The sequence below is a fragment of the Vombatus ursinus genome, unplaced genomic scaffold (assembly GCF_900497805.2).
Source record: "Vombatus ursinus unplaced genomic scaffold, bare-nosed wombat genome assembly UNPS02009132.1, whole genome shotgun sequence".
In the NCBI taxonomy this organism is placed as follows: domain Eukaryota; kingdom Metazoa; phylum Chordata; class Mammalia; order Diprotodontia; family Vombatidae; genus Vombatus; species Vombatus ursinus.
Genome location: NW_020948910.1, coordinates 13,233,401 through 13,252,155, shown reverse-complemented (window position 1 = coordinate 13,252,155; position 18,755 = coordinate 13,233,401). Strand labels below are relative to the sequence as shown.

General features: G+C 37.7%; 1 protein-coding gene across 1 annotated transcript in view; it reads left to right on the top strand.

The window, feature by feature from the left end:
* The window catches only part of PDE7B (phosphodiesterase 7B), a 185,336-nt gene extending 168,644 nt beyond the window's left edge, over positions 1-16,692 (top strand). The window contains exons 11-12 of the mRNA XM_027850736.1: positions 5,716-5,796; positions 12,913-16,692. Coding sequence (XP_027706537.1) covers positions 5,716-5,796; positions 12,913-13,157 — 326 coding nt within the window. The 3' untranslated portion in view covers positions 13,158-16,692. The remainder of the gene's footprint in view (positions 1-5,715; positions 5,797-12,912) is intronic.
* Positions 16,693-18,755: the final 2,063 nt, after the last annotated feature.

The following is an 18,755-nucleotide window of genomic DNA, read 5'->3' as shown; positions in this document are numbered from 1 at the left end:
CTCCTACCTTTCCAATTTTCTTACACCTTAATCACCCCCAAGTACTTTATGATCCGGTGACACTGACCTCCTCACTATTCTTTGAATAAGACACTCCATCTCACCACTTGAGGCATTTTCACTGGCTGTCCCCCATGCGTGGACTGCTCTCTCTTCTCATTTCTGCCTACCAGTTTCAAGTCACAACTCCAAGTCAAATACAACAAGCTGTTCCTGATCCCTCTTAAATGCTAGTGCTTTTCCCTATGAGATTCTCTCCAGTGTTTACTGTACACATCTGGTTCATCTATCATTGTTTGTATGTTGTCTCTCCCTCAACCTCCATGAGAATGTGAGCTCCTTGAGGTTAGGGACTGTCTTTTGCCTTTCTTTTTTATCCCTAGCACTTTACACAGTGCCTGACACCTAGAAGGCACTTAATAAATGCATATTGACCAACTAACTTAGTGCCATCCTTCAGAATCAAATATGTTGAAGAGGTTTCTGAGATATTTTGGCTTCTTAATTATAGCAATTTTTTTTGACATCAGTTAAAAACATCTAAGAAATGGCAATAACTAGTATCTATATTTTTATTTTTATCCATTTCCCATTTTTGAGAATCAATAGTTTGTTTAAATAGGTTGCACTGGACCTGCTATAATTGTACATGATGCTTTTTCATCTTTATCCTGTCTTCTAATTTTACCTTTGCTCTCATCAGTCAATGATCTGAATGCACACAGACAGCTGACTTCAAAATGACTGCCATGTCAATAATCCATCATTTCTTATCTATTAAAATATGCTCAATTTCATTTTTTTGTGATTTACCATGGTCAATACCTTCCAACCCTTTTTTTTAATCATAATAGAGAAGAATGAGACTTCTGGAAAAATCTACAAGCCTTTGACCCTTTCATTTCTTAATCCACAACTATATTTTGTGCATATTTTCCCACATTCTCCTATTCGTCCATCTTCATACAGAAGTGACTGATTATCAGTATATACACTGATTTGGTTCAGAGAACCTTGTCAAGCTCATTTGAAATTTTCTCTGTAAGTTACAGCAATTATTCTGGAATGAGAGATCTTGTATTCAAATGCTGCTCCTAATGCAGCCTACCTTTGAAACCTTGGGCAATTTATTTAATTTCTCTGGGCATCTGTTTCCTTATCTGTAAAACAAAGGATCTGTACTATACGGCCTTTGAGGTCCCTTTCAGACTCTGAATCTATGATCCCATGAACTCTTCCTGGTGGGTCCCCTTCTTTATATTTTCATCATGAGTAATGCAAGGCAATATGTCCAAGGTCCCAGAAAATGATGTTTCTTTTCTTCAGGTTCATAATAAAACCAATATTGCCAACTTCTATATTCTCTCTAAAGACAACCTATGAGTCACTCTTGGATGTAGCCGAAACTTCCTTTAGGGAACACTCAAAGAAAAATGTTTTGAATGTAAAACATCTTACGGAGAGAAGTTGTAGAATACCTTTCCCTGTGGATTTAGTAATAGGATAAAGAAAAGGGAATTCATTTTAGTATTTAATCACAAACATTGTTATTTTACAATATTGTGTGTATCCATGGAACCTCCCCATCCCAACAAGAAGTTCACTGTGGCTAACAGCAAAATCTTCATTAAAATTGCTATTGCAAGCTTAGAATGCATTAATAGAAATTCAATGACCAGAACCAGAGAGGTAATGGCCGCCATTATGCTCTGCCTTGGTCAGACCATACCCAGAGTTCTCTGTTCAGTTCTGATTTCCATGTTTTAAGAGCGACATAAACCAACGGTGTTGAAGTAGGAATTATAGGAACCTGGGAAGGAAATGACTGTTCTCAGTTTAGAATACATGACATAAAGGAGAGGAAAGTCAGACGTCATCTGATACACACCCTAGATTTTGGGAGAGCATTTGCCAAAGAGTTCAAAGATGGGAAGAGTTGCATGGCCTCAAAATTCTACAGGATAAGGTATCCATGGAGAGATGTGAACTTGTCAAGAATAAAGTCCTAAAGATAGATAAAAATATTTCCTAAGAAGAAGAAAATGGAGAGCTATTTAAAAAAACTGGTGTGGATAGGCAGGAAATTTATCACCTGATAGACTTTGAAAAGACAAACGAAAGATAAAAGTAAAGACAGCTAATGAAGGATGAATACGAAAGCATAGTATAGTCAGATAAGAATAATGTCAGTAGTGCTAATGTTCAAGATGAACTAGGGCTGGGAAGGTGTACCAAGGCAACAAAAAAAGATAGGGTTTTTTTGCTTATTTTGCTAAAAGGATAGAGAAGGGAATCAAAGAGGTAATCTGCGTGCTACTTGGGGTGGATGTAATGATGATCATGGACAAAGAAAGAAGGGAGAACTATTGAAGTCTAATTTTTCTTCAGTTTTCTCCACTAAAGAGAATGATCTTTGGACTAGACAGGATAAAATAAAAATAGGGAACCAAAGTATAAATAAAGGTAACAGTAAGAAAGCAACTAGTTGCCATCAATTATTTCAAGTCTCAGGCCTAGATATTGAGAAAACAGGAAGATGTGATTTGTGCAAAGCTACTGTTATTAGTCTTTGAAAGTTTGTAGAAAACAAGAGAAAGAGTATAGGCCTAAAGAAGAGCAAATGTTTTCCCAATACTCAAAAAAGGGAAGGGGTGAAGTCTTCAAACTATAGATCCATAAACTTTCCTGGGAAAACTCTAGAATGTTATTAAAAGGATGGTTTGTGAACATAAAAGAAAAGAAATTTGTGATCATAAGGAACCAGCAAATCCTCATTAAGAACAGGCCCTGCCAAACTAATCTCCCTTCCTTCTTTAAAAAGATGTACTTGAAATAATCCAAGCAGCCTCTTCATCACAAAGACCACCTAGGGAAGCTCAAAAACCCCAGACAGGGAAGTTGAGTCATGCTGTCAGAGTATGACCAGTAGTGACAGCCCAAAGACTTTTTCCAGCCAGCAGATAGTTTGGCCTCCAATTCCCCTGAAGTCTTCCCTTCCCCTACTAACATGAATCAGCACCCATTCCCAGGTCCAAGCTCCTAGTTCCCTTCCCCCAATGCCTAGTCCTGGAGATCCAGATAAGAACCTTGTATAAACCCACCAGACTTTACTGGTTTTGGGGGAGAGGGTGCCTCACTCCTTCTAGGGGCCCAATAGGGGGTACCCAATCCCATCCTGGACCCCAGTGGACCAGACCTGTTTCCACCATCTTCCTGGACTGCTCTTCATATTGTTAACTCCCCTCAATAAAGCTGACTTGTTTTACTGTCCTGTTTTGAGTTCCATATTTCCCTGTAGTGGGCTTTTGGTATTCCAAACTGTCCTAAATCTATGTTGTGAAATGCTGGACTGGTAGATAAGGGGAATGATTCTCTAAATCATAACAACCTTCTATATGAATTATTGATAAAAATGTTAGAAAAACACACAGTACTTCAAGTTTAAAGACCTCTCTCTAAAGAGACATTAGGTGATTAAGGACTGATCTTTGGGTCCAGTTATTCAATCAGTTCTACATCTATCCCCCTAAATATGTTATCATCCAGCCTGTTACAATATATTCCCCAAGAAGAACATGAGACCTTTGCTAAAACGTGTACTTATCAATAACTCATATAGAAGGCACTGATGGAATGATCATCAAATTTGCAAATGTCAAAAAACTTGAAGAGATAATATGTCAGATGATAGAGTCAAGGTCCAAAAATATCTTTTCAGGCTAAGTTCTCTGTCACTGGAAATATCCAAGCAAAACATGGATGGTCCCTCTGAGGCCACTTTCAACCCTAGGAGTCGATGATAAATTACATGTATTCACTGTAGTGAGGGTTGTTATGATTTAGAGTAGTTGAGGAAAGTTTCATGGGGAAAATAGAACTAAAGCTCAACTTTGAGTGATGGATAAATAATTTTAGAAGAACAGAGAAAACATGACATGAAGGTAGTAATGAACAAGATATGTTCAGGAGACAGAAGGTAAAACAGTACGACTAAAGTTTTCATGTAGGGTAGTAAAAAAAGATAAGATTAGAAAGTTAAATGTAACCCAGATTTTGGGGGCCCTTGAAAGCCAAGCCAAGGAATGAGAAATTAACCTTATAGGTAACTGTGAGCCATTGAAGGACTTTGAGTAGAAAGGTGACTTGTTTTGGAAAGATTAATTTGGATAGAATGGATGCAAAGCAATGTGTATAGTAGAAAGTAATTGACTTGGATTCAGGAAAGACTGGGTTGAAATTATGCCTCATTTACTAGCTGTATGACCCTGGGTCACCCACTTCTTAATCTTTGAACTTCAGTTTCCTTCTCTGTAAAACAGAGTTGTCACAGCATTGTGATGAGGGAAGAACCTTAAAGTGTTACAGAAATATAAGTGCTATACAGTTATTTGAGTGGAAAAGATTGGAAGAAATAGGGCTAAGTTAGAAGGTTCTTGTAATAAGCCAGGTGGGAAGTGATGAGATTTCATCCCAGCGTGGTGGCAGATATCATGACAAGAGCCAGATAAATTTAAGAGATATTGTGAAGGGGGGAAGAAAAAAAAAACAGGCAGGAGGTAGTGGCAGATTATGCATAGAGGACACAAAGGAAAGGGATAAGTAAATATAAGTCCAAAGCTGCAAACACAAGTGACTCAGATGATGATACAATCAACAAAAATAGCGAAGTGAGGAAAGAAAACCAATTTAAGAAGACTTTCTCTTTAATGGGAGAATTGCATGCCTTCTGGAAATCTAGGGGTAAAAGATTTGGGGGATAGCTAGAGATGAACAATGTGGACTGGATTGGTAAGGGCTAGAAAATTCCTAATGTTGCTTCAGCTTAAGTCCTTCACGTTTGAAGAGGTCACCTAGGTGAGTGTGGAATTCAAGGCCCTCCTGCCATCCTTAAAGGTACCTTATAACAGCTGGCTACAATCAATACTCCTCTGTTACTGACTACATTTTGAATGGCTAGTCTAATCAAGCCACCTCAAAAAATACCTTCAATCTCCCCATGTAGGAGGAGGATAGAAAGGGAACGTGTAGGTACTGTTCACTGTAAGGTCAGCTTCTCATGAGGGTTCTTTTTCTTCTACCATCTAGCTAACAAAAGGCATTTACCATCCCTATAAAGAGTTGGACCTTTTGTCTTTTATTTTATTATATAAAACAGAATCCATAAATGGTCATCCATTTAAAGAGGCTAACAGGCACATAAAGGTAGATTTTGTTAAAATGAGTTATGGGATATCTGCAAAGGAAAGGGTTTTTGGTTTTTTTTGTTGTTGTTGCTTTTTTTAAAGATCAGGCCTCCCCAGTCCCAGTTTATTGTCCATTCCTGGCTACACTTGGAAAAAAGAAAACCATTATGTGCAAATCCATCTTCTTAACTAGTAACTCAAAGACTGACCTTTGACCTTCTTTCCTAACACATAAGCCTGCTTTAGGTTCTGTGATTGCTGATGTAAGACCAATTCTGATCCTGAGACTAGTTGGGCAGACCTTGTAGTAACCTGAATTGACTGTTGATTCCCTGACATTTTAAAATTTCACAGTAATTACTGGAGCAGGGCAGGGCAGAGCAAGTGAGCTTTTAAAAAAGGCTTTTTGATGATGATAACAAACCAAGCACCAATTTCTGGAATTTCTTTTCCCAACCAGGTGGTTAGGAATTATAAATTCATTTTCATGAATGCCAAACCACAAATATATCCTCTTCTCCTTTCTTCTTAGGTCACCTCGAGCAGAAATTCGAACTGGAAATAAGTCCTCTTTGTAATCAGCAGAAGGATTCAATCCCTAGTATACAAATTGGTAAGCTGACCTTGAATTTTCGTTTTAATTTAGTTTATCATGGACCCACTGCCAGGAGTCACACAACAAATAAACAAACCCCTACACAGGTCTGCAAGAATGAAAATGGAGTTTGATAAGATCACTTTGAATGGTTGAACCCAGAGTGAGAAGAAAGAATATAAACCGTTGGTTATTTAACTAAATAAGCATATATACAATACTTATTAAAATATGCACATTTAAAGGAAACATGAAAAACAGGGCAAAGGCTTTGTTGAAGAACATGAATTAAGCTGCATGAGCTCGGCAGTTCAGAATTGAATCAACAAAAATAGTAAGAAGCTCACAAAATTCAATCCTTTTTTAATACTTCTTTCAGCACACTTCCCTAATTAGTAGCATCTTAATCCTACAGAATTAATCCTGTTATTAAACTTGCAAAGTTTATGTAATGGCTAGGTGTAGAGGAGGAAGTCCTGCCATATTATCAATTGAAACTTCTATTATATGTTTTATGACATTTATAACCCTCAGTCAGTTTTATGTTCATCTCAATCCTTATCATGATTCTCAAGTTTAAAAAAAATTTTTTTTTGCTTTTATAATTTGATGTATAATTTGAGTTACCTTCAAAGTTTTGTAACTTTGAAATAAATACCTAATTTGATTTTACCATGAAGTTAATTTGAAGCTCTTTGAGGGCAGGAATTGTTTCATTTCTGCCTTTTTATCCCCAGCATTTAGTACAGTACCTGGCATATAATTTTGTAGCTCAGTCATTTTCAACTCTTTGTGACCCCATGGACCACAGCACACCAGGCCCTTCTATCCTGCACTATCTCTCAAAGTCTGTCCAAGTTCATGTTTATTGTTTCCATGACACTATCTATCTATCTCATCCTCTGCTGTCCCTTTTTCCTTTTGCCTTCAATCTTTCCCAGCATCAGGGTCTTTTCCAGTGAGTTCCATCTTCTCATTACGTAACCAAAGTATTTAAGCTTCTGCTTCAGAATTTGACCTTAAAGTGAATAGCCTGAATTAATCTATTTTAATTAAATAATTAAATCAATAAATTAATTTATTGACTGATTTGATCTCTTTGCTGTCCAAGGGACTTTCAAAAGTCTTCTCTAGTACCACAATTGGAAAGCATCAGTTCTACAGTGCCCAGCTTTTCCTGTAGTCCAACTCTCAAAGCCATATTTTGCTACTGGAAAAACCATAGCTTTGACTATATGGACCTTTGTCAGCAAGGTGATGACTCTGCTTTTTAGTATGTTGTCCAGATTTGCCATAGCTTTCCTTTCAAGGACCAGGCATCTTTTAATTTCATGGTTGTAGTCACTGTCTGCAGTGATCTTTGAGTCCAAGAACATAAAATCTAACACTACTTCCATTTCCTCTCCCTCTTATTTGTCAGGAAGCGATGGAACCAGTTGCCAAGATCTTAGGTTTTTTTTGATGTTAAGCTTCAAGTCAGCTTTTCACTTTGATCCTCATCAAGAGGCTTCTTAATTTGTCTTCACTTTCTGCCATCAAAGTGGCATCATCTGCACATCTGAGATTGTTGATATTTCTCCCAGCAACCTTAATTCTGGCTTTTGATTCATCCAGCCTGGAATTTCACATGATGTATTCTGAATATAAGTAAATAAATAAGATGACAGCACACAGCCTTGTCATACTCCTTTTCCAATCTTAAACCAATCAGTTGTTCCACGTTTGGAACTGTTGCTTCTTGGCCTACATACAGGTTCCTCAGGAGACAAGTAAGATGATGTGCTACTACCATCTCTTTGAGGACTTGCCACATTTTGTTGTAGTCCACACAGTCAAAGGCTTTACTGTAGTCAATGAAGCTGAAGTAGATGTTTTTCTGGAACTCCCTTGCTTTCTCCATAATCCAGCAAATGTTGGAAATTTTGGTCTCTAGTTCCTCTGCCTCTTCAAAAACCAGCCTGCTCTTCTAGTAATTCTTGGTTCACATATTGCTGAAGCCTAACTTGCAGAATCATAAGCATAACCTTGCTAGCATGTGAAATGAGCACAATTGTTAAGTAATTTGGCCATTCCTTGGCATTGCCCTTCTTTAGGACTGGGGTGTAAACTTATCTTTTCTAATCCAGTGGCCACTGTTGAGTTTTCCACATTTGCTGCTATGTTGAATGCAGCACTTTAAAATCATTATCTTTTAGGATTTTAAATAGCTCAGTTGAAATTCCATCATCTCCATTAGCCTTACTGTTAGCAGTGCTTCCTAGGGCCCTCTTGATTTCATTCTCCAGAATGTCTGGTTCTACATCAGTAACCACACTATCATGGTTATCAGTGATGTTAAAATCTTTCTTTTATAGTTCTTTTGTGTATTTGTGCCACCTCTTCTTAATCTCTTCTGCTTTTGTTAAGTGCCTACCATTTTTGTTTTTTTATCATGCCCATTTTTTTTTGCATGAAAGGCTCCCTTGGTATCATCCCAGGTACTTTAAAAAAAAGCTCATTGAATGAATGAATGAACAAATTCGGAACAGAGGTAGACAGTCTAGTAAAGATCACCACTTCTCTGAAATAATAACTTTTAAGAAATTTGACTAGCCATTGTAGAGAGAAATTTTTGAACCCTGGACAACATTTTGGGTGTGACAGGAGAAGAGAATTAACACCTTCGTGGTAATAAATAGGAGAGAAGACTCAGATATTGGGGAAAAAAATAGAGGTCACAGAAGAACATTTCTTCTTCCTCCAACTTTTTCCTTCCTCTTCACAACAGAAGAGGAATAGAATCAGATGGAAACAACAACCATAATAATAACAATCCACTTTTGCCTGGTGCTTGGATGTTTTAAAAAACACTTTCCTTACAAAAACACAAGGAAGTAGCTCATGCAGATATCATTTGTCAAGTAGTAACTATTTCCAAAGGCAAAACTCCCCTTCCGTTACCTCTCCCTGTACTGTCATCCACATCTAGCTCCCGCCCCTTTTTTCTCTTCCTTCTCTTTACATTGTGCCCTCTAGAACCTTCAGTCTCTCAGACAGTGATATTCTCTTCACACTAGAACATCCTCTTTTCAGATTTTTTTTCCATCTTCTGCTCATGGAAATCTGATTCTCTGGAAAATGTTGCGCCTCTGTCCACTTACCATCTCCAGTAATTTTGTGTTCTCTCATACTTTCCAACACACTAGGCCAGGGGTGGGAGAGTGGGGAAAGGGAAGTTGACACATACCTTGTCTCCATGCAACAAACTCTCTTCCTTTGAGGTTCACTCTATGGATCTATATTACCCAGGGCACATTCTTGTGGCAAGGATCGATGGGCCTTCGAGTTACTTTCCCTCCTTTCTCAAAAAGTTCATTACCTGGCTTACATCTCTACCTCTGTACTTTGAGAGTTTATGTTGGTATCCCCTCCCAATTAATCAACCTTCTGAAATCCAGTAACTTGTATCTTCACTCCACCTCAACTACCCATGGGGACAATAACATTTTAAATCTCACAATCATATACATATAACTGTGTAGCACCATGATCTTGGACTCTGACATCTCCCCTCTTTGACATTCACCTATTTTTCCATCTCACCATTAGCCTTACTCCTTCTAAACCTATTATTCATCCTCACCACAACCTCCATTCCTCCCTTCTGCCCTTGTCTATCCATCTTGCTCCACCTCATTTTTCTTCTTTCACAGTTTTGACCTTGTGATTAGCCAGTTCAGCACACTATCTTCTATTCTGGAATTTCTTGCGCCTTTGCTCTTCTGCCACCTATACCCTACTATTCCCAATCTTAGATCACCCCATCTCTACCTTCCACCTTCTCTGCTTCTACTTCTGACATTCCAAAATACACTGGGGGGAGTCACGTCACTGTTTTCTCCCTGGATCCACAACAAAATCATATTATCTAATCTTAACTTTGACATTGTAATCCTTTTATTCTTTCTTAATTGACTTTCATACTCTTCTCAGAAGTTATTCCATTCCTTTATATCCCCACATGTACACAATGCCACACTCATTCCTTTTTTTGTCAGCAAAAGTCTTGGCCTTTTAGTTTATTGAAAGAATTAAGGTCATTCATCTTCTCCTCCTTTTTGAGGACTGTTTACTCAGCCATCCTTTCTTCTTTCTCCCCATTCTCTTCCTTGGTAATATTGTCTTCTCCCTTGAGTTCAAACATTATTTCTACACAAATGACTTTCAAATATCCAACCCTAATCTTTCTCTCAAATTCCTGTCCCTCATTGTTAATTACCTTCTGGATATTATTACCTAAGGATTGTTCCATAGCTGTCTCAAATTCAACATGTCCAAAAGTGAGCTTATTATCCTCCTCCCTAAGCCTACTTTTTCTCCAAATTTCCATTTCTGTTAAAGACATCCTTCCAGTCACTCAGGTATCTAACCATAGGAAAATACTAGACTCTTCCCTCTGCCTCACAATCCTTCACATCCTTAGCTCCACAGATCTTCTCCCTCCACTCATAATACAATCACCCTAATTCAAAAGATGACATCGTGCATTGTAGAAATGATATACAGTTTGGGTGAGAAGTAGTCGCAGCAGAGTGGATAAAGAGCTAGTCTCTGAACCAGGAAGACACGAATTCAAGTCTTGTCTTCAGCATATACTAGCTGTGTGACCATGAGCATGTGATTTAATATCTCAGTAGTCTAAGCAACTGTCTAAGACTACAAGTTACAGAGAATGTGTTGACCTACATTGGCAAAGGGAGTTTCCTCACCTAATAATTGTCTATACCCAGAAAATCACAGGTTCAATTGCTATTCCTTCATATTTTGTATTTACTTATCCATGTAAAGATAAGCTGCTGGGGTAAAAAAATAATAATAAAGACTTGGCAAATGACTGCATATGGAGGCCACATAAGTGTGAAGAGTCCAGGGTGACTCCTAGATTAGAAACATGATGGCCTAGAGAATAAAAATGTTCCAGACAGAAATGGGAAAGATAAGAGATGGGGTTAGAAAGAAAGATAAGGGATTCCATTTCAGACATGCTTGGTTTAAGATATCTATGAGACATCTGGGTGAGGTCCAGAGGCAAGCTTAGAGCTCAGAATCAAGATGAGGACTGGATACATAACTTTGAGTGTAATCTGCATAAATATAACAATTGAACCCATTGATGAAATTACCAAGAGGGAGGTTATGGAGAATATGGAGAGAAAAGAGAAGTCAGGCCAGGTCAGAGACTTGGGATACACCCACACATAAAGAGGAGATCACAGGTGATATCCCTGCAAAGAAAACCAAAGAGGATTATTCAGACAGGTAAGAGGAGAACCATAACAGAGCTATGAGGAAGACCCAGGAAGAAAAAACTATCCAGAAAGAAAAAACAGTCAGTAGTGTCAAACACTACAGCATGGTGGAGATAAGAACTGAGAAAAAATGCCATTGGATTTAGCAATCAAGATCTTTTACTGGTGAGCTTGAAGAGAACAGATTCAGTCAAGTGGTAGGGATGGAAGCTAGATTACAAAAGGTTATGAAATGAGTAGAAGATGAGAAAGTGAAGAGAATGTTCTTTTTGATTTTCTAGGGGACAGATATTAGACAAGAAGTTAGGGGGATGGTAGAGTCAAGTGAAGGGTTTTAGTTTTTGTTTTGTTTTGTTTTGTATTATTTGTTTGGTTTGGTTTGGTGTTGGTTTTGGTTTTGTTTCGTTTTTTAAGGATGAGGGAGATCTGGGGAGGTTGTAGGCAACAAAGAAGGATTCAATGAATAAGGATATATTGAAAATTAGGAATAGAGTGAAGATGATTGAAGAATAGAGGCAATTCTCATGTAGGAGAATAAGTTGGTGTTTAAATAGTGTAGAAGAGTAAACTTTTTGTGTTCAATGGTACAAAAGATATTGACCTTAAGATATTTACCAGCAAACTATTTTGAGAATAATGATATTTTTTTAAAAGCTGAGATGGACCTTGGAAGTAAAAGAAATAGAGAAATATAAGGGGAAAAAATAATATCTTATATGCATCCCCTGGTATGGCTTTGCAAAAATCCTAAATCCAGATAGAAACCCACATTTCTTTGTTTTCCCTCAGATTGATGAGGTATAAATGATTCTGGGATTATAATTTTAGAATTCTGACATACAGCTGATTTTTTTTCACACACTATGTGAAGATAGTTAGATATTCAGTGCTAGTTAGCATATCCTTTGGCTCTTTTCTAACTGAAACTCATCAATGAGAAGCTGAATTAATATCTGTCTACTAAAACAGGTGTTTGAAATATCCTCAGCAATTCTAAGTTGGTGATATATTTATAGTGGTATTTTTACAGGAGGATCTAGCCACATTGATTTATAACTCCTACACATCTAAATTCCAAAGAAGCACAATAAAATCTTATTCATTCAGAATCTGTGTTTACTGAAAGTTTACCTTTACTTAGCAAACAATATAAGTTAATAATGTAAGATATTTAAAATGTCTAACAGTGTGTTCTCTGTTAAGAAGCATTCATTTGCATGAAAACAACTTAGATGCTAACTACAAATTAGTCTTATCAATTCATTAAAGCAAGCTCCTTAAGAGCCCCTACCCAAAAATTGGAATAGTACATAAACTTATGCTAGTCTAGGTCAAGGTTTTGTATAGTTTTGAAAATAACAAAATGATATCTCTTTAAAAACAAAGTATATGCTATACACACACACACACACACACACACACACACACACGTGAATGTATGATCAGAAAGAACTGAAGGATTTCTGGTTAAGTTGTCATTGATGCCTACATATTTAAAGGTATTTTGTATTGTAAAATGGGTTGTACACAAAATTAAAGAGAGAATCCAATAATCCAACCTTTTGACTTTAATCAGACAATCCTCATCTCTCACTTGGTCCAGGTTGGTGAGGTTTTTTTCATAGCATCACAAAGCTGGAGCTGGAAGAGATCTCAGTGATCATCGATCTTACAGATGAGTAAATTGAGACCCAGGGAGCTGAAGTAATTTGCCCACTGTCACACATGTAGTCGTATCAGAAGGTTTGAACTTAGGCCCTTTGACTTTAGAACAGGTATTCTTTTCATAGTATCACTCTCCCTGTAGTCTTCTCGTGATGATCTCCTTTGAATTCTGTTTTTCCAGGTTTCATGACCCACGTTGCCGAGCCACTCTTCAAGGAATGGTCTCATTTTACAGATAATAGTCCCCTGGCTGAAAATATGATAAACAATCTCACAAGGAACCTGGCCAAGTGGAACAGTTTACAACATACACAACCCAGCAGTGGTGGTGGCAGTAGTGACAGTAATAGCAACAAAATCAATGACCAAACAGGCCAAGGAACTGAAAATGAGGAGCAGACTGGAAATGAAGGAGACACCCCATAATAGCAGCCCTGCCCTCTTCCCTTTGGCACTGCGATCTTCTCTCTGCTAGTCAGGATGAAGTTTGAAATCTCAGTGTGCACAGGGCCATCGAGAGCATGAAAGGAAACAGAATCTCGAAGGGTGTCCTTGTCAATAAACCCAGTCTGCTTCTGGGTTTTGTTCCTGTGCTCTTTGACCCCCTCCGTCCCCATTTTTCTAAGTGTATCAAAGCCATTTGTCACTTCTGATCATTAGCTGCTTGAGTGAGGAACTCCGTTCAATAAGTGCTGAGACTGGTCCCAGGAGCAGGCTTTGCAACTATCAGGGGAAGATTGGAGAGGAAGGAAGGCATTCTTGGCCACAAACTCCATTTGCCCTTGGTCATACTGTGACATGCAGCAGTTCATAGGTCCAGAGCACTGGACAATTTTTTTAAAATCTGGCTACTGAGCTGCACAATAAACCACCAGCAAATTTGGAACTCAGAGGACACTGGTTTTAAGTGTGTGGGCATAAAAGAGGGCAAGAGAAAGAATCTTTTATTTTAATAATAATAATTATAATAATAATAATAATAAACCTTTTTAACTTTTATATTCTGTGCACTAGACAAAGGACCTAAAACTCTGGACTAAGATTACTCTATCTACCCAACCCGTCCCAGAGGAGGCTCATTTTGTTAATAATTTTTATGCCACTTTAGGTTAAGAGACTGGCATCTTCTCAATTTAAGGAACAGTGGTTTCCTGTCAGATCTTCGGGGAAGGTGTTGTACAGTCCATTCCTTCGCACCATTAACCAATCCATCATTTTTGATGCCTCCATTTCAATGACATGTTTATATTCATGCATGTACATTTCCTGTAAATACAAGGCGCTACTGATTCCCATGCCAAAATCCATAAGTATTATGGGATTGCTACCTGTATAAACAATGGCACTGTGAACAGAATATTGTTAGTTTTAATACAAGAGAAAGCATTTGTAAATATGGTATAGAGTTTATTAATACACTATTGTTTGCAGATAAAGGCCTTAACTTTAATCATCTTTCATCTTCTGAAAGCTTCCTGAACTCATGTCCTCTCAGATGTGTTTCTGAACTGCCTTTCCATGCCCATCTTTTTCGCTTTTCCAGCTGAGATCATAAAACAAAACTGTGTAATAATCTTTTTAAGAGAGTTTTTGGAAACTTCACATGCATTCCACTCAAGACCATAGTGTTTAATCTATGGCACCTGACATCACTTCCTCAGATGAATAAGATCCTTCACAAAGCCTGAAGTAATTTTTCAACACAGCAATGTTACCCATTATATTTTGACAAGCCAACTGATGTGCTTGTGTTTCTTAGACTCTTGCTATGGGCTATGGCAGTCGGCAATCTCCACAGGAGACCTAGCAGGTGTCCCAGACCACCTATGACTCTGCCACCATGTACCAGTTTGGGGATTCCATGCTTTTTACACCTATGAAGTTGTCTGTTATGGCTACAGTACCAAAGTATTCCTTCGTTACGGTTTGGATTCATTTCTATGGTCTTAAAAGTAGCTGGTTTTAATTTCCTCATTTCACAAAAACACTCAATCCAACAATTCTGGTTGAAAGGGTGTCATTATTATTTTTTTTTTAAAAGGAAAACATGTTTTCCTTCAAGCCTTTATTCTTACTGTCAAAGGTTCACTGGCTAATTACAGCTTTGGCTAGAATAGTCACCTTAGATTGCTCTTTTTAGTTCCAGTGTTTTGTTTTGTTTGCAAGGATTTGCACGTTAAATCAATTATGGCATTCTACTGCTCTGCCAAGTTCTGTGCATTGAGCTGTGTGGCCGCACAAGTTCTAGCTTAAATCACATTAGATGAAAATAGGTGATGCTGCTTTATTTTATCCTTTAAGCAACACTGCAGGGGAAAAAACGACCATATCTGCTATCACTAAGTTGTTTCTGGAATCCCAGCTATGGACAGCTCAATCTTATTTTCGAAAAAGCAGCAGTTCCCTCTCACTTTATATAATGATACATTAGAAAGATGACCTAATCATGATGAGCATCTTTGGAGAGAGTGTGAGCTTAGCAGAATTAAAATTGGATAGAAAATTTAGGAATGGGAGATGTCTTGGTATCATAACAAATGAAGCTACTAGGTGATCTAATCTAATTGAAAATCGAATAAAATGGATGAATATCACATTGAAGTTCATAAAAAAAAAAGTTAACTATGAGGAGGGCACTGTTGCCAATACATGACATTAGTTCTCCTTGCTCTGCAGTGGTTTCAAACTGACTATACAACAATAATTCAAAGTGTTCTTTACCATCTCTGTGCTTAGTGGGACACCAGTAAAGGAAAGTTTGGATAGGCTCCTCCTCCCAAATCTCTCTAGCCTACCAGTTTTAGCTGGATGTTGTAGAGAGGGCTTTTGAATAGCCTACTGTTCAACATCTTTAAGATCATATCAGGGAAGGTAATCATGGGGCTAATAAAGTAGAGGCAGAAGAAGGTGAGATCTCTTGTAGCTAGATGTGTGGCTTCTTTGTGTTTAAGAAATGCCTCATGTTTAAATTATAATTTAAATAAAAGAATAAGGTTTGTGGGGTGTTGCTTTTATTTTTAACAGTATCCAAGATTGCAAAAGTATGGGTCATAAATATAAACCTTAGAATTTGGAGGAGGGGAAGAGGATGCCACAGAATACTACCAAATACCTAAGGAGTTAAAACTCCCAATGGAGCTGGCTTCTAGGATACAGGTTGTGAACAAATTGAACAATGCTGCATGAGCTAGATAGCAATGTCACTTATTCAGCGCCTGCTTGCCCACTTTGTAAATTCTGTTTCTCCAACTGCATGCTATTTAAACGTTGCCTGGCATTAGCACCTCCAATAGAAGACTGGCAAAGGAAGGAGGTGGCAAAACTAAAATCACCTCTAGGGGCTTCTTCACATTAGCTACTTTCATACTCAAGAGGGGAGCTTAAAAAGATTGTTAGTTACAAAAAAGGTACTGGATTGATTGGATTTTATTTGTACTATTATTGTTCCATTCTGCCATGGTCCATGAATCTTCAGGAATAGACCCTCATTTCTTTGGAAGAGAGTAGTCAAAAAGCCACAAAAGTGAAAAGTAAAATCAAGTTGAAAGAGTACATAGTTGCTAGGTGAGATTAGACATTCGATTGATTTTCTCTATTATGGTAGCAGTGAAGAATGATCGGGCAGAGTAGGCATCTAGGGGCACTATCCTAAATTCAAGTGAAGATTATGCTCCTTTCCTAATTGCTTAAGGGATGCTGATAGTAGCCAACTATTTTGAATACCTTGTGATATTCCCTATTATGACCTGTTATGAGTACCTTCTGCAATGATATCATGATACCTGTTACCAAATAACAGTTTGGAATTGACTCATCCACATGAGCTTAGATCTCACCCAAATTTATGAGGCAAAATATTATAAGTGGATCCTTTTGAATAAAGCTCTACCTTTTAGATTTCAAAAACTAACAACAATTTTGTCCAACCTTGGCCTCTCCAATCATTGGATATTCCAGATGAATAGTGAAAAATAAAGATAATTCCTATAAAACTTTTATGCTATGTAAATGGTCTACTTTTCACAAATACACCCATTTCAAGGATCAATCTGTCAGTTTCATTGTGGGGGGGAGGGGGGGAGCCACAACTGGAAAGGATGGTTCCTCAGGTCGGCTTCACTGTTACAAATATTACCACGTTCATTCATTCTATAGAGGGTGATAGCAATAGGATATGCCAGTAAATGTATTAATAAGAACAATCTCTCCTCCTATTTAACTGCGATGTCCATTCCAAGAATACTTTTTTCCATCTTACACTTGAGATATCTCCTATAGAATAAATAAAACAGTAAGCCAGATTCCCCTCTTAGAGACGTGAGCATAGAAACAATGATGTATACATTTGATTGTCCAATTGTCTCCAAAAGACCATTTCAAAGAACTACTTGTAAGAATACAGTCCTGTATATCAGAATCATAGCCCCCTAAAGATAATTGCTGAGTACAATAGGAATGGGTGAAATGCCCAAATCTTTCCAGAAATTAGGAAGAAAATCAGTATACTCTGTGTTCCCTCACAGTCATACCTGGGTGCCTTTCTATTTAATCATTACAGATCCATTTTTATCAAACTTGACAGTCAAATTCCTACAGATTTCTTAGAGGAACAAAAAAGTCATGCTATGTTTACAAGGAAAAATGTCCTTTCCTTCACTCTCGGATATTCTATACCAGGAAATAATAAACAATAGTCAAAATCTAGTGCTCTAATGTGAAGGTCAGGCATGCTTTTCAAAAGTGCCTCTGGACCCATCTGAACCTTGAACATCTCTGGGGCTAAGCCAGATGGGAAGAGACAGATTTGTCTGTCCTTAGATACTGCCTGCTAATAGAGTGAATGAAGATAAACTCTAGCTATTCAAAACAGCCAACGTTTTGCTTGCTAGTAGTCTTATAGGCAGCACGGTATTGTACAACTTAGCTTCAAAAGGTTCCCGCTCAGATTACCCTGAGCCTTGAGAGTCTTTTAGCTTCTGGCTTAGAACTAACTTTGCAAAGAGACAATTAACCAGGGCCAAAAGAAAATTTTAAATGCTGGGCAAACAGCAGCAAAGAATTTTTGGGGGGTTTTCCCCCATTTATTTTATATTGGGAGACCTACCTAGTTAATTGGAAAAGAAAAAAAAAATCACTATCACCTTGGATTCATTATTTCTTTTTAACTTCTTTGTCAGGCTGGTCAAAATGATCCCTGAAATCTCTTGCTTAAATTACAACTAGGAAAACTATTACTTAATGGTCTCTATCCTTGTCAATGCCATTGGTCTCCTACAGTATACTAGAGGGCAATTGGCTTTGTATGAACTCAGGTATGTAAAAAAAAAAAAAAAGCTTTGCCAAAAAACAATCTTTTTTTTTTTTTTGGCAATTGGGGTTGAGTGACTTGCTCAGGGTCACACAGCTAATAAGTGTCAAGTGTTTGGTTTGAGGCCGAATTTGAACTCAGGTTCTCTATCCACTGTGCCACCTAGCTGCCCCAAAAAGCAATCTTTTAAAATAAATTTAGGGTCCACTTCAACATCTATGTTAGTGGTATATGAACCAGAGAAATTATTCACTTGAGATATGGTTTTAGTCACTTTGTCTTACTCAGATTCTCTTCCACGATGAGACTTACTGGACTGTCTCAAGAAACCCCAGCAACAAGTGTTTGATCATCGCCTCCAGGTGCCTCCTGAATTCCACATTTACTGTCCCCACAGAAAGAAGTAAATTGTACGTGACGTATCCAGTTCCTCACTGACTACACATTTCAGCGCAGCTTCTCAGTTGATGTCCACTGCCTGACATACAGTTGTATAGGATATTATTATGACTAGTTTAAAAAAAAAAAAAAGCTAAAAACTTGTACTTCCTGGGGATACAGTTGAAAACCAAGCCACCTGAATACTGAAAAAATAAGGAACTTTACCCCTATTTGTCACTTGGGACTCTTTTTACAGGACATGATATGAGCCATGGTTGGTTTTAGTATTAAGCCAGTTAGATTTTTAGAGAGTTTAGGTTAGAGATTATTATCAA